An 11,378-nucleotide genomic window follows, 5' to 3' on the forward strand; every position below is an offset into this window, starting at 1 on the left:
ATCTTTCTTGTATTAGTGATCCCACGCCTGCTTTACCTCGGGGAGCTTGGGTGCCTGTCTGCTGTCCCCGTAGATCTGGTTCTGACGGGCCTTCACCTCCCGCACGAGGAGATCCGTCTCCTCAGCTGTAAAACGCTCACTCTTTCCACTTGGTAGGTCCGCCATCTAACTAGCTGTCCGCCATGCGCTCCAATCGCGCCTCTTTTAAAGGGAATGAGAGGTGACACTCTGATTGGCTTATTGAATGATAGGCCCAAAACACACCCATGACTAACTCACAGAGTAAGTCCAACCCTTTTAGACTCTCCGCCATGTCTAACTAGCAAGTGACTGGGACACGCCCATGCGCCGCACGCCTGGCGCTTCGCGTTTTAGACCATCTAAATAGGGCCCTATGGCTTTGTCAAGGGTAGTGGGAATAATGTAGTTATAGTTTATTTGTTCTCCTTACACAAGATTAAATTAGTAAAACTGTTTTCCTGTTTCCTCTGTTTCAACGCTTTGCATTGTGGGATACAGTAAGCGACAAACTGGTCTGATGCATACTGGAGATTTTTTCAGAATCAGTACGACATCTAGGTATTTTGGGTGAACTGTACATGTTGCCTTTGTCTGTATAGTACATGCTACATTTAAGCCAAATCAGTACATACTGTGAGTGTATTAGGGAGTTGTGAATACAGTCTCAAAGAAAACTTAATTGTGAAGAAGGAAATTTAAATTGAATTGTCGGCAAACCAGCTCAGAGGTGCATTACCGCCACCAAGTGGACTGAAGTGGGCTCTTACAGTCTCATTATGTTCCACTGGGGAGCAGCTGCTGAGTCAAGTGTGACACCTAGCGGTCCAGTCTGGTGTTTAGCTGTTTTTTACACTGGCGCAGCCCGATCTGACACCATTACCTTTCAAAACCTGTCCCAGTCACATCTTTGCGGTATGAGGTCAAACAGCAGTGGTCTAACAATATTAATCGTGTCTTTCTCAATGTGCTCCCCACAGTACAAAGCCACAGACTTCGTGGTGCCTGGGCCCGGGAAAGTGGAGATGACCTACACACCCACAAAAGGAGAGCCAGTTAAATATGTCATCCATGAGTTCCAGGGTAAGACCTTGCACCTTGCACCATCATGCCTCCATCTCTCACATATGAAAAAGGTTCAGACAGGATACCCAACAATCCTAACTGTGTACTTTCAGTATCATAGATCCACGTGTCTCAGGTGTGTAGACGTACTTCCATCTGTCTATAATGAAAAACATGTCAAATATCACAATGTGAGTGGGTGATAGAGGGTCAGTCAATATAACTACGCAGGACTGGCACCAGAGGAAAGCTTTTACAAACACATTTGCCATTGTGTTCACAGTGTAAATGGGGAAATATAAGATATGGCTTATCTGTTTGTTTCAGTTCCTCACTCAACACTAAACACTGAGCTGACTGAAACAGATTAGAGAGGCTGAGTGATGATGACTGGTAGCAACAGGGGGTTCTTTTTAAGGCGTTTTTTCAGTGTTTGTCCAAGTTTGAAAGAAACAGTGTGATATCATTTATTCAGTCATGCATATTCAGTTAATAAACACACCCAAACACATAAAGGTGTGCTGCTGTATATGTGAGAATATATGTGAAGTTACTGCAGAGCATATGTAATGAACTATATGTGTGTGTGTGCAGGCACAGGTGGTGTGGCCATGGGCATGTACAATACAGACAGCTCCATCAGGGACTTTGCCCACAGCTCCTTCCAGATGGCTCTGACTAAAGCCTGGCCTCTCTACCTCAGCACCAAGAACACCATCCTCAAGAAGTACGACGGCCGCTTCAAAGACATCTTCCAGGAAATCTACGAGAAGTAAGGGCTTTAAAATACACGCAAAAACATGCAAACGCACTCTTTCACAAGTGCACACACTATTATACCAGATAAAGATCATAATTAAGAGGTGCTGTCTGTCGTCTTGTGTTTCCAGGGAATACCGTGCTCAGTTTGAGGCCAAAGGCATCTGGTATGAGCACCGTCTGATCGATGACATGGTCGCCCAGGCCATGAAGTCTGAGGGAGGCTTCATTTGGGCCTGCAAGAACTACGACGGAGATGTGCAGTCTGACTCTGTGGCACAAGGTTGGTAGAAGCTGTCCTAATAGTCTGACCGCTGCCAAACTGTACTGCAACACAAACAGAGATTGCTGATTTTGCCATTTCTGGTACAAAGACGTTCTGTTGGTAATGTGGTTTGTGTGATTCTGTTTCAGGCTACGGCTCCCTGGGTATGATGACCAGTGTGCTCATCTGTCCTGATGGACGCACAGTGGAGTCTGAGGCCGCCCACGGCACAGTGACTCGCCACTACAGACTACACCAGCAGGGAAAAGAGACCTCCACCAATCCCATCGGTAAAACATGATGCATAGCCTACTACTCAAACATAACCCCAAAAACAAAAGTTCTACTAGTGTAATTTTTATCTATTTTGCATGCCTTGTGTATAATACACTGTATATAAATTAATTTACTAAATCCCGCCCCTACACTGGGTGTTTGTTTGCTACAGCCTCCATCTTTGCGTGGACGCAGGGCCTGCTCCACCGGGCGAAGCTGGACAACAACACAGAGCTGCGAGTGTTCGCTGAGGCTCTCGAAGCCGTTTGTGTGGAGACCATCGAGGCTGGTTTCATGACCAAGGATTTGGCCATCTGCATCAAAGGCCTCCCAAAGTTAGTCTCCTCATTATCTAACACTCAGTTTAAGTGTCTGCATCAGGTGCTTCAGTGTTCCAGCTGTAGATGTCTGTGGCATAAGACTTGATTCATGTTCGCTGTAGGATTTCACTGTTGTACCACTATCTCAAGTCTGGCTGCATGTATGATACAATATCAGGCAGTCCAATATGTGAAATAGTCCATGTGCTCCTTTTCTCAGGAGTAGGGATGGCTACTGAAACCTGGTATTAAATGGGCCCCGGGGCCGAATTAAATAAGGCAGTAGTATTGGTAAGATTTGATGTTCTGGTAATGGTGTTGGAGAATTTCAGAAGATATACACATTGTTTGGGTTAAACATGAGCATGTTACAGTCCTGGAGGATTATTAATGTGCACCTCCTCCTGTACTGCCTTAATATGCACATTCAGCACATCCAATGCATCAAAACATTGTTTTCTAGTTGGAGCCGCGCCTCGTTTTCAAACTGTATGGTTTGACTAAAATGAACAATGACAGCAATATAGTCCACGATGAGCAGCGCTAAAATCAACCTGCGTAGTTGTCCCTCCATTGTGACATTAGAAAGTGTCACATTTATCTTGCAAGTGTACTCTTCTTCAACGTTTGCTTTACTTCCTGGATTTTTCCCACATGGAAATTCTGACCAATCAAGAGCAGCTTTCTCACACAAGGCATTTGATCTGGTCCGCTTGTAAATGCTGCCGTGAGAACACGAACCAACTCTAGGCAATTATACAACTTTGGAACAACATTGGTCACTTGAAAACTTGAAGTCACAAACACTTCACCATCTTCGCATCTTGTCCTTTGTCCCCACCATTCTACTTTTCATCAAGGTTCAGATGGAAACATTCTTTAATACTGCTATGTATGCAAATGAAACCCAGCAGTCACACTCAGTGCCTGCCAATGTTACTCAATCCTGTCTCCTCTCTTCCTGTTTGCAGTGTGACACGTGCCGACTACTTGAACACCTTTGAGTTCTTGGACAAGCTGGCAGAGAACCTGAAGAGTAAACTGGCCAACCAGCCCAAACTGTGATCTCACCTCCCAGCCTCAGCAGCACACACACACACACACACACACACACACACACACACACACACACACAGTCAAACACATGCACACAGAGCCATCTACACAGCCACTGGAGTAAACACTGGAGCAGAGAGGAGTGTCCCCATGACTCCAGGAGCTCTACTGACTGAAACCAAGTCATTCCCTAACCAGGGTCTGATCGAGCAGGGTGCCTTGTCCTGAATGAGTGTCGGCCGTCAGTTCTGTTAATGCATCACTGGTAGCCAGTGGAAACATTAACAGCCTCCAGGACTGACACTGGGAGAATGACCTGATGGCTCAGTGACCTTGTTTACCCTAAATGCACTAGGTCCCCAGATGTGAGTGTGTGTTGTCAGTATTTGTTGGTGATCTGTGCAGCAGACGGGGACAGAATCTGTGTGAGGGAGCCCCTGGACCCTCACTGCCTTATTCGTTTCGTGTCAAAGTCATCGGTTGATTCTTGTAATGTTTAAACAATACCTCAGCCAACATTTTATGTTTCAGTGCCACGCTCAGAAACACAGCAAGAGCGCGGCCTGCTTTTAAGTAATGAAACCCCTCAGCATGGCGACAGAGAGGCCGTGCGTACTAAAAATTTTACTGTAATTAAACACAAAACGTGTTATGTAGACTGATTAGTTTTAAATGTGGTCATTTCTAGCATTTAGAACGGTTATTCTTCTTACACATTTTATAAACACAGTACATTGCTTTTAAATTTTATACTCGTATTAATTTCACTAATCACTTGTTTCAGAGGTGTATTTATTTGTCCTTCCTTTGTCTGTGTGTTGTGTCCATTACATCCTGCCGTTCAACTGTTGGTTTGTAATCAATATTATGCCTGTTAAGATGATAACTCACAATAAATGAGTTTTTGAAGAAATATGTGCGTCATTTTTGTGCATCCAGATAGCTTGTTTGACCGACCAAATTCAGTTTATAGTTATATTATTAAAGGGGAACTATGGCCATTTTCTAAATTCATCCATGTCAATCTTATGGTCTAAGACAGTCCAAAAATATCAGTATACATTAACAAGTCTCTCCCAAAAGCTACAGTGCTAAACTTTATTTTTTTAGTGTCACTGTTTAATTGTGGTCTCATTTAAAGTTGACACCAGAGGTCTTGTTAGACACAGCTGATGCTAAATCAGCACCATTTAAACTGACTAATGGTCACATACAGTCCAACAGTTGGTGTAATCCCTAGTGTTGGATTTACTTCACTTGCCGCTACACATCTTCATTCTCTTGTCACTACTCAAGAGTCTGCAGCCATGCCAGACGCATGCTCAAGAAACTCCTCCCAAAAGTTGTACTCTCTGATCCTAAGAGATTTTTTTGTTTTGTTTTTTTTACCTTAGGCGCTCTCTTAAGAGCTTTGGGATTAACTTTTGTCTTTACCAGGATCTATTCTTAACTTTGTGGCCCTAGAGTTCCATAGTTGTCAGCTGAAACTTAGGAAGTGAATCTATGATCAGAATAGTCACTAGCCACTTTTACACTGCCAGATTTTCAGCGAATGTTGGGCCGTTTTGCCGGCAAGCTGCGAGCGTTTAGACACACAGAGCCGGATTGGCGAGTTGATCCGAGGTGCCCAGTTTTCCGCCTCGTAGGGTAGACATATTGGCGGAACCTTTTTGGTTTAAAAAGAACGAGGCAGCCTCCCGCCACAGGAGGAGCTGTTAATGACGCCGCACGTGCGAGCCACTGGTGGTGGATAAACAGGAAACAGCTGATAGCAGGAATTAGCGAGCAGCTAGTAGCAAGAGGGAAACACAAACCTGACAGACACTGTAAAGATGAGCAACTGGGGAGACAAGGAATTGCGCGCCCTCCTTGTCCTCGCAAACGAAGAGGCCATTAACCGTCAGATGACGGGGACGGTGAAGAACGGGCCGACTTACGAGAGAATCGCCGAAGGACTGACCAGCCGCGGCTTCCCTCCCACGTCACTGTTTACGTCACACGCTGAGCTACACGTTTTGTTACTTGCTCACGCCCCCCATTGCCCCGAAAAAGGCGCATTCTGTATAAACAAAAGTAGGTAGGCGGCATTTTGCTGCACTCCCTGATTTTGTTTTTATACTGCCAATGCTGAAAGAAGACTGATTGGGCTTTCCTGCAAATTTGCACAACTCCCATTTAAAAAGGGTTACCGTTACGATTAATTCTACAGTAAATTAAATAGCGACAATATCCATTCCCATTTTTCTGGGGGCCCCCGAATCTCCCCAAAGGACCCCTGGGGGTCCCCTGACCCCTGGTTGAGAACCACTGCTCCATCTCATTTTTGTGGGTGGCAGTAGCTCAGGGACTTGACTTGGGAACTGTTGGGTTCAAGTCCCTGTTTGGACCAAGTATGGAGCGTGGACTGGTAGCTGGAGAGGTGCCAGTTCGCCTCCTGGGCACTGCCAAGGTGCTTTAAGCAAGGCACCAAACCCCCAACTGCTCAGGGCTCCTTGAGCAGCCCTCTTGCCCCGATGTCTCTCCATTAATGCAAGTGTAGGTCCTTGTCCGTGTGTGTGTGTGTGTGTGTGTGTGTGTGTGTGACAACAGGGGGTTTACTAAAGTATATCTTCTTCTTCTTAAATGACAGATTAGACCTTTAACAATTAATGCAACAGCGCCATCTGGTGTCTCTCCAGCAGATGGCGCTGTTGCATTAAAGCCCTCCCACTCTGCTCAGTAAATAAACAGCTGATCATCAGTGCACTAAGAATAGAACAACAGGACTCTGAGTTACAGCTCAACTTGTGTCAGTCCGTCATCACCTCTGAGCCGGTCACTGTGAGAATAATGGATCCTTATCACAACCAGAGAGACACCAGACACCAGCTCAACTCCAGCAGGGACTCTGTGAAACTCGGAGACACATCAGCTACACCTGGAGGTGCTCCCACACCTGAGGACCCCCTCAGAGAGGCACCTGACAGCCGGGATCCACAAGCGACACCCCGGCAGCCTCAGTAGTGAGTAACAGTTACAGTTTTATTAAAATAAGAAAAGACTGACATGATATTTGGGCACAGACATGTCGTGTTATTTTATAATGACACACTAAACACACCACAGGATATTACCTGCCCAAAGCTTAATAGTTCATGTAATATATCATTAGTATAAACCGCAGAAATATATATGATAAAAACATATATTTGTTTATCATTTTAATGTACAGCTGATAACTTTCACTTTCGTTTCATGCGATATGAGAGGGAAACGGTGCGTTCACTGTCTCCCGGAAATCCCAGGAACTTGTGTAACGCAGGACTACAAGCGTCACTTAAATGAAACAAAAGGAAAAACCACAACTAAGTGTACTCTTTGACTTAAGACGTTTGTTTTGGCTGTGTTAATGAACGGAATAAAAAAAGGAAAACACAGGACTCATTTTAATAATTAGAGGCTACAAGAACAACAATAATCTGAATACTCTGAGTTTATAAGCAGAGCAGCACTGCACTGCTGTCTTGTTGAGGTTGAGATATGTAAACATACTTCAACACATCGCCCAGTGACGTGAGAGATGGAGTCAGTCAGAGCATAGAGGACGTTCCAGGACACCTCCATCGATGTCACCAGTGAATTCACAGTCTGTGGTGGATTTCATTTGTGAAACAGCAGAAGCAACTGCACCCAAAACTAAAGTTGAATCATTCCACAACCAAAGACCATGGATTGACAGAACCATCCAGGATGCCATAAACACACACATTGCAGCCAGACATTAATTTTCATATTCATCATGTTCTAACGATTCCAAAAATGTAGTTTATCAACTCCCCAAAAACTTTGAACAAAAATACACAAGGAACTGGACTATAAATTAGAAATCGAAAAATACATTACTTGTGACATTAAAGCAACAATAATAACATGTTAGGATATTGTTGTTTACGATACTTGTCATGATAAACAACAGCTGCTTAAACAACTTAGGTTCAGAGTCTGATTTCAGTTGAATGCAGCATTATACTTGGATTATGTTTGATCTATGAAAGCAGCATTTTAATGTTTTGGCTGCACAAGGTGTTGATTTTATCAGCTTTGTATACGGATAGGTAAATAAATTCTTAATCTTAAAAGAAACACATGTCATAACCCTGACCTGAGCAGAAAAAAACCCTGTCGTCAGGAACCAAAAAGATGTTGCCTTAAAGGAACAGTGTGTAAGATTTAGGGAGCTTTGGTGGCGTCTAGAGGTGAGGACTGCAGACTGCAACCAGCTGAAACTTCTCCCAGTTAGTATTCCTTCAGTATTTGGTCATTTGAACCGGAAAAACACTGAATAAAAGAGGTTCACATTCAAAAAGTGTTTTTCTGACCTCTCATCGCGGAGAGGCTGCTAACTTCAGTGGCCGATGCAAAAAAACTTGAATGTCTCTATATAGAGTCAGTGTTTGGTTTGTCCGTTCTGGGCTACTGTAGAAACATGGCAGTGCAACATGGCAAGCTCTGTAGACGAAGACCTGCTCCAAATAAATATCTGATTAAGAAATACAAGACAACAAATATAATCCAGGCCTTTTGTCTTAACGTTTGACAGTTTTGATACTCATTTGAAGTAGTTTACTTTACTCTGTTAAATCACTAACAAGCACTTTCTGTCTCCGTCCTCAGCTCCAGTGGATACCACATGATCCCACCAAATGAAGCTCGCCGACGAGAGACCCAAATGAGTAGGCTGACTATACTGCTTTCGAATATGCTACCTGTATTGTTATATTATTTAGGTTTTGTTGAACTTTATTTCCCAAGTAATGAAGGTTTGTGTTGCTGCAGTTGCTCAGAAAGGTGAGGAGACTTTTCAGAAATGGAAAGAGGCGAACAGACCCACCGCCGTGCACCTGACACCAGAGACGCTGGGTAAGCCAACACACCACAGTCACAGCAGTGTCAGCAGCCAGAATTGAGCCGGTTTATTCAGCCTGATTCTGGGGCGTCATTTATTCGGAGTCTTAGCCAAGTCGGGCATATAGATGCAGCCTGACTTATTTCCTCCAGCATGTTGATTTTGGCCTGATGCTGGGCCAGGTCATTATTTAATGGCGCAGCGATGGCAGTGTTGGCAGCCAGAATTGGGCCATTTTATCTGGCCGGAGGTCGGGCCATGTTGGCTTGCCCGACTTATTTCATATTTGACCAGGTCATTTTTGACAGTGATGGCAGTGTCAGCAGCTGGAAATCGGGTCAGTTTATTTGGTCTGATTCTGGGACGTCATTTATCCTGAGTTGTAGTCGAGTCAGGTATACGGACACAGCCTGACTAATTTATTCTATTGGGTTTGGTTTTCTAAGGCGGCCCAATGACAGCAGTGTCAGCAGTTTGATATCGGGCCAGTTTATTTGGCCTGATTCTGGGGCCTCACTCATCCCAAGTCACACCCGAGTTGAGCAACTGGATGTGGCTCGACTTATTTCATTCAGCAGGTTGTTTTGGGCCAACTTAGTCTTTTTTAAGGCGGACCAGTGTTGGCAGCTGGAATTGGGCAAGTGTATCCGGCCTGATTCTGGGGTGTCATTTATCCTGAGTCTTAGCCAAGGCGGGCATACAGATGCAGCCCGACTTGTTGATTTTGGGCCAACCCTGGGCCAGGTCATTTTTGATTTTTAATGGAAGTGTCGGCAGCTGTGAATCAGGCCAGTTTATTTAAACTGATTCTGGGGCTTCATTTATCCTGAGTCTCACCGGAGTCTGGCAACCGACTTATTTCATCCAGGGTGTTGGTTTTGGGCCACAGCTGGGCCAGGTCATTTCTCCAGGAGGACCAGTGACGACAGTGTCAACAGCTGGAAATAGGGCCGGTTTATTTGGCCTGAATTTGGGATGTCATTCATCCCAGGTCTCACCCAAGTCGGGCAACTGGAAGGGCCTGAGTTATTTCATCCAGCCTGCCAATTTTGGGCCGATGCTGGGCCAGGTCATTTTTTAACGAGGTCCAGTGATGGCAGTGTCGGCAGCCGGAAATGGGGCCAGTTTATCTGGCCTGATTCTTAACCGAGTTGGGCGACCAGATGTGGCCCAACTTATTTCTTCCAGCATGCTGACTTTGGGCCAGTGCTGGGCCAGGTCATTTTTGATAATGGCCCAGTGATGGCAGTGTCGGCAGCTGGAATAGGGCCGGTTTATTTGGGCTAATTCTAGGGCATCATTTATCCTAAGTCTTAGTCAAATTGGGCATACGGGCGCGACCTGATTTATTTCTTCCAGCGTATTGGTTTTGGCTGACAGTGGACCATGACATTTTTTAAGGTCGTCCAGTAATGGCAGTGTTGGCAGCCGGAATCGGGCCAGTTTATCTGGGGACAAAACATCCTTACCACATTCACCTCTGAGCACCCAATGCAAATCATCGTCAACAGTTTGTGTCACATTATGTCTGCTTTGTTGTACTTACACACTTACTGCCTGACTGATACGGTGTCATATGCTGTTTGATTAATCAAGGTGGGAATGTCACAGAGGCTGAAGCCAGAGCGAGGCAGTTTACAGACTTACGCTGCTCCAAAATCCAGAAGAAGGTACTCAATCAAACATTTACTGTTGCAACCACACATCATGTTCATCCATTCAATTTTTATGCACCTTTAGATATATTTTAATGCAAGAAATAGGTTTCTGAGTGTCACCGTGTGCTTTTCCTTTGTGTGATGGATGAATCAGAAATAAACATTTAATGTGACCTGTTGTTTCTAGCTGAAAAAGGAGGAGTTGGACAAAAAGAGGAGACAAGAAGAGGAGGAGGAGAACCAGAGGAAGAAAGATAAACAGAGGGAGATGGTGAGACCAAGATTAAAATGACAAGAATATGTACTTTGGCTTTTAGTAAAAGCTTTGTGTAATTTAGCATTAAAACTGCCATATATCACTCACTACCCCTTTTATTTATATGTCAATTACAGATGAAATTATTACGATCAGAGGAAAATCAGCCATTATATACATTATATATATTAAGCACGCTTTGGGGAGTTATTTTCAAATGAAGCTTCAGCTCTAATCTGTTCATATTTCAGTCAGCACAGTGATTTCCTTATTTCCCAGACTGCTTTTTGGAGTTTATTGTCAGGAATGTACTTCACTCAGCCATGGTGTGGAAGTGTAGGTGGAAAGAGCAATAGAAGTTGTAATGGTTGGTGTTTTTCCCAGTAGAAAAGTTGCACCACTAACTCAGAATATAGCACGTCTTGTGGCTTCGTTATGGAGAGTGAGTTCAATAGAAAACGTCGTATCTCTGCCTCCTCTCTGTGATGGGTACTTGTGATTGTTGAATGTCGGTGCAAACAGACTCCAAAAAATGCACCTGCCAATCAAAACCATGCAGGGTGCAGAAATGCAAATTACAAGCAAGTCTAAACTCTGGTGTAACTGTACGAATGAAGCAATATTACATCAATTGGCCAAAGGGGGGCGCTATAGCAACCGATTGAAATGTCAAACTTTGAATGGGCATATCTCATGCCCCGTATGTCGTAGAGACATGAAACTTTGCACAGAGATGCCTCTCCTCATGAGGAACACATTTGCCTCAAGAACCCATAACTTCCGCTTATATAGATTTTCCGCCATTTTGAATTTTTTGAAA

The 11,378-nt window shown here is 44.3% G+C and overlaps 2 protein-coding genes across 2 annotated transcripts in view; both read left to right on the forward strand.

Moving 5' to 3' along the window:
* The window catches only part of idh1 (isocitrate dehydrogenase (NADP(+)) 1), a 12,881-nt gene extending 8,209 nt beyond the window's left edge, over positions 1–4,672 (forward strand). Inside the window, exons 4-9 of the mRNA XM_050048860.1 lie at positions 999–1,101; positions 1,678–1,855; positions 1,974–2,125; positions 2,257–2,397; positions 2,556–2,718; positions 3,675–4,672. Coding sequence (XP_049904817.1) covers positions 999–1,101; positions 1,678–1,855; positions 1,974–2,125; positions 2,257–2,397; positions 2,556–2,718; positions 3,675–3,768 — 831 coding nt within the window. The 3' untranslated portion in view covers positions 3,769–4,672. The remainder of the gene's footprint in view (positions 1–998; positions 1,102–1,677; positions 1,856–1,973; positions 2,126–2,256; positions 2,398–2,555; positions 2,719–3,674) is intronic.
* Positions 4,673–6,488: 1,816 nt separating this feature from the next.
* The window catches only part of epsti1 (epithelial stromal interaction 1), a 23,020-nt gene continuing 18,130 nt past the window's right edge, over positions 6,489–11,378 (forward strand). Inside the window, exons 1-5 of the mRNA XM_050048941.1 lie at positions 6,489–6,761; positions 8,413–8,471; positions 8,575–8,658; positions 10,241–10,314; positions 10,490–10,573. Coding sequence (XP_049904898.1) covers positions 6,589–6,761; positions 8,413–8,471; positions 8,575–8,658; positions 10,241–10,314; positions 10,490–10,573 — 474 coding nt within the window. The 5' untranslated portion in view covers positions 6,489–6,588. The remainder of the gene's footprint in view (positions 6,762–8,412; positions 8,472–8,574; positions 8,659–10,240; positions 10,315–10,489; positions 10,574–11,378) is intronic.

Source organism: Epinephelus moara, chromosome 7 (assembly GCF_006386435.1).
Source record: "Epinephelus moara isolate mb chromosome 7, YSFRI_EMoa_1.0, whole genome shotgun sequence".
In the NCBI taxonomy this organism is placed as follows: domain Eukaryota; kingdom Metazoa; phylum Chordata; class Actinopteri; order Perciformes; family Serranidae; genus Epinephelus; species Epinephelus moara.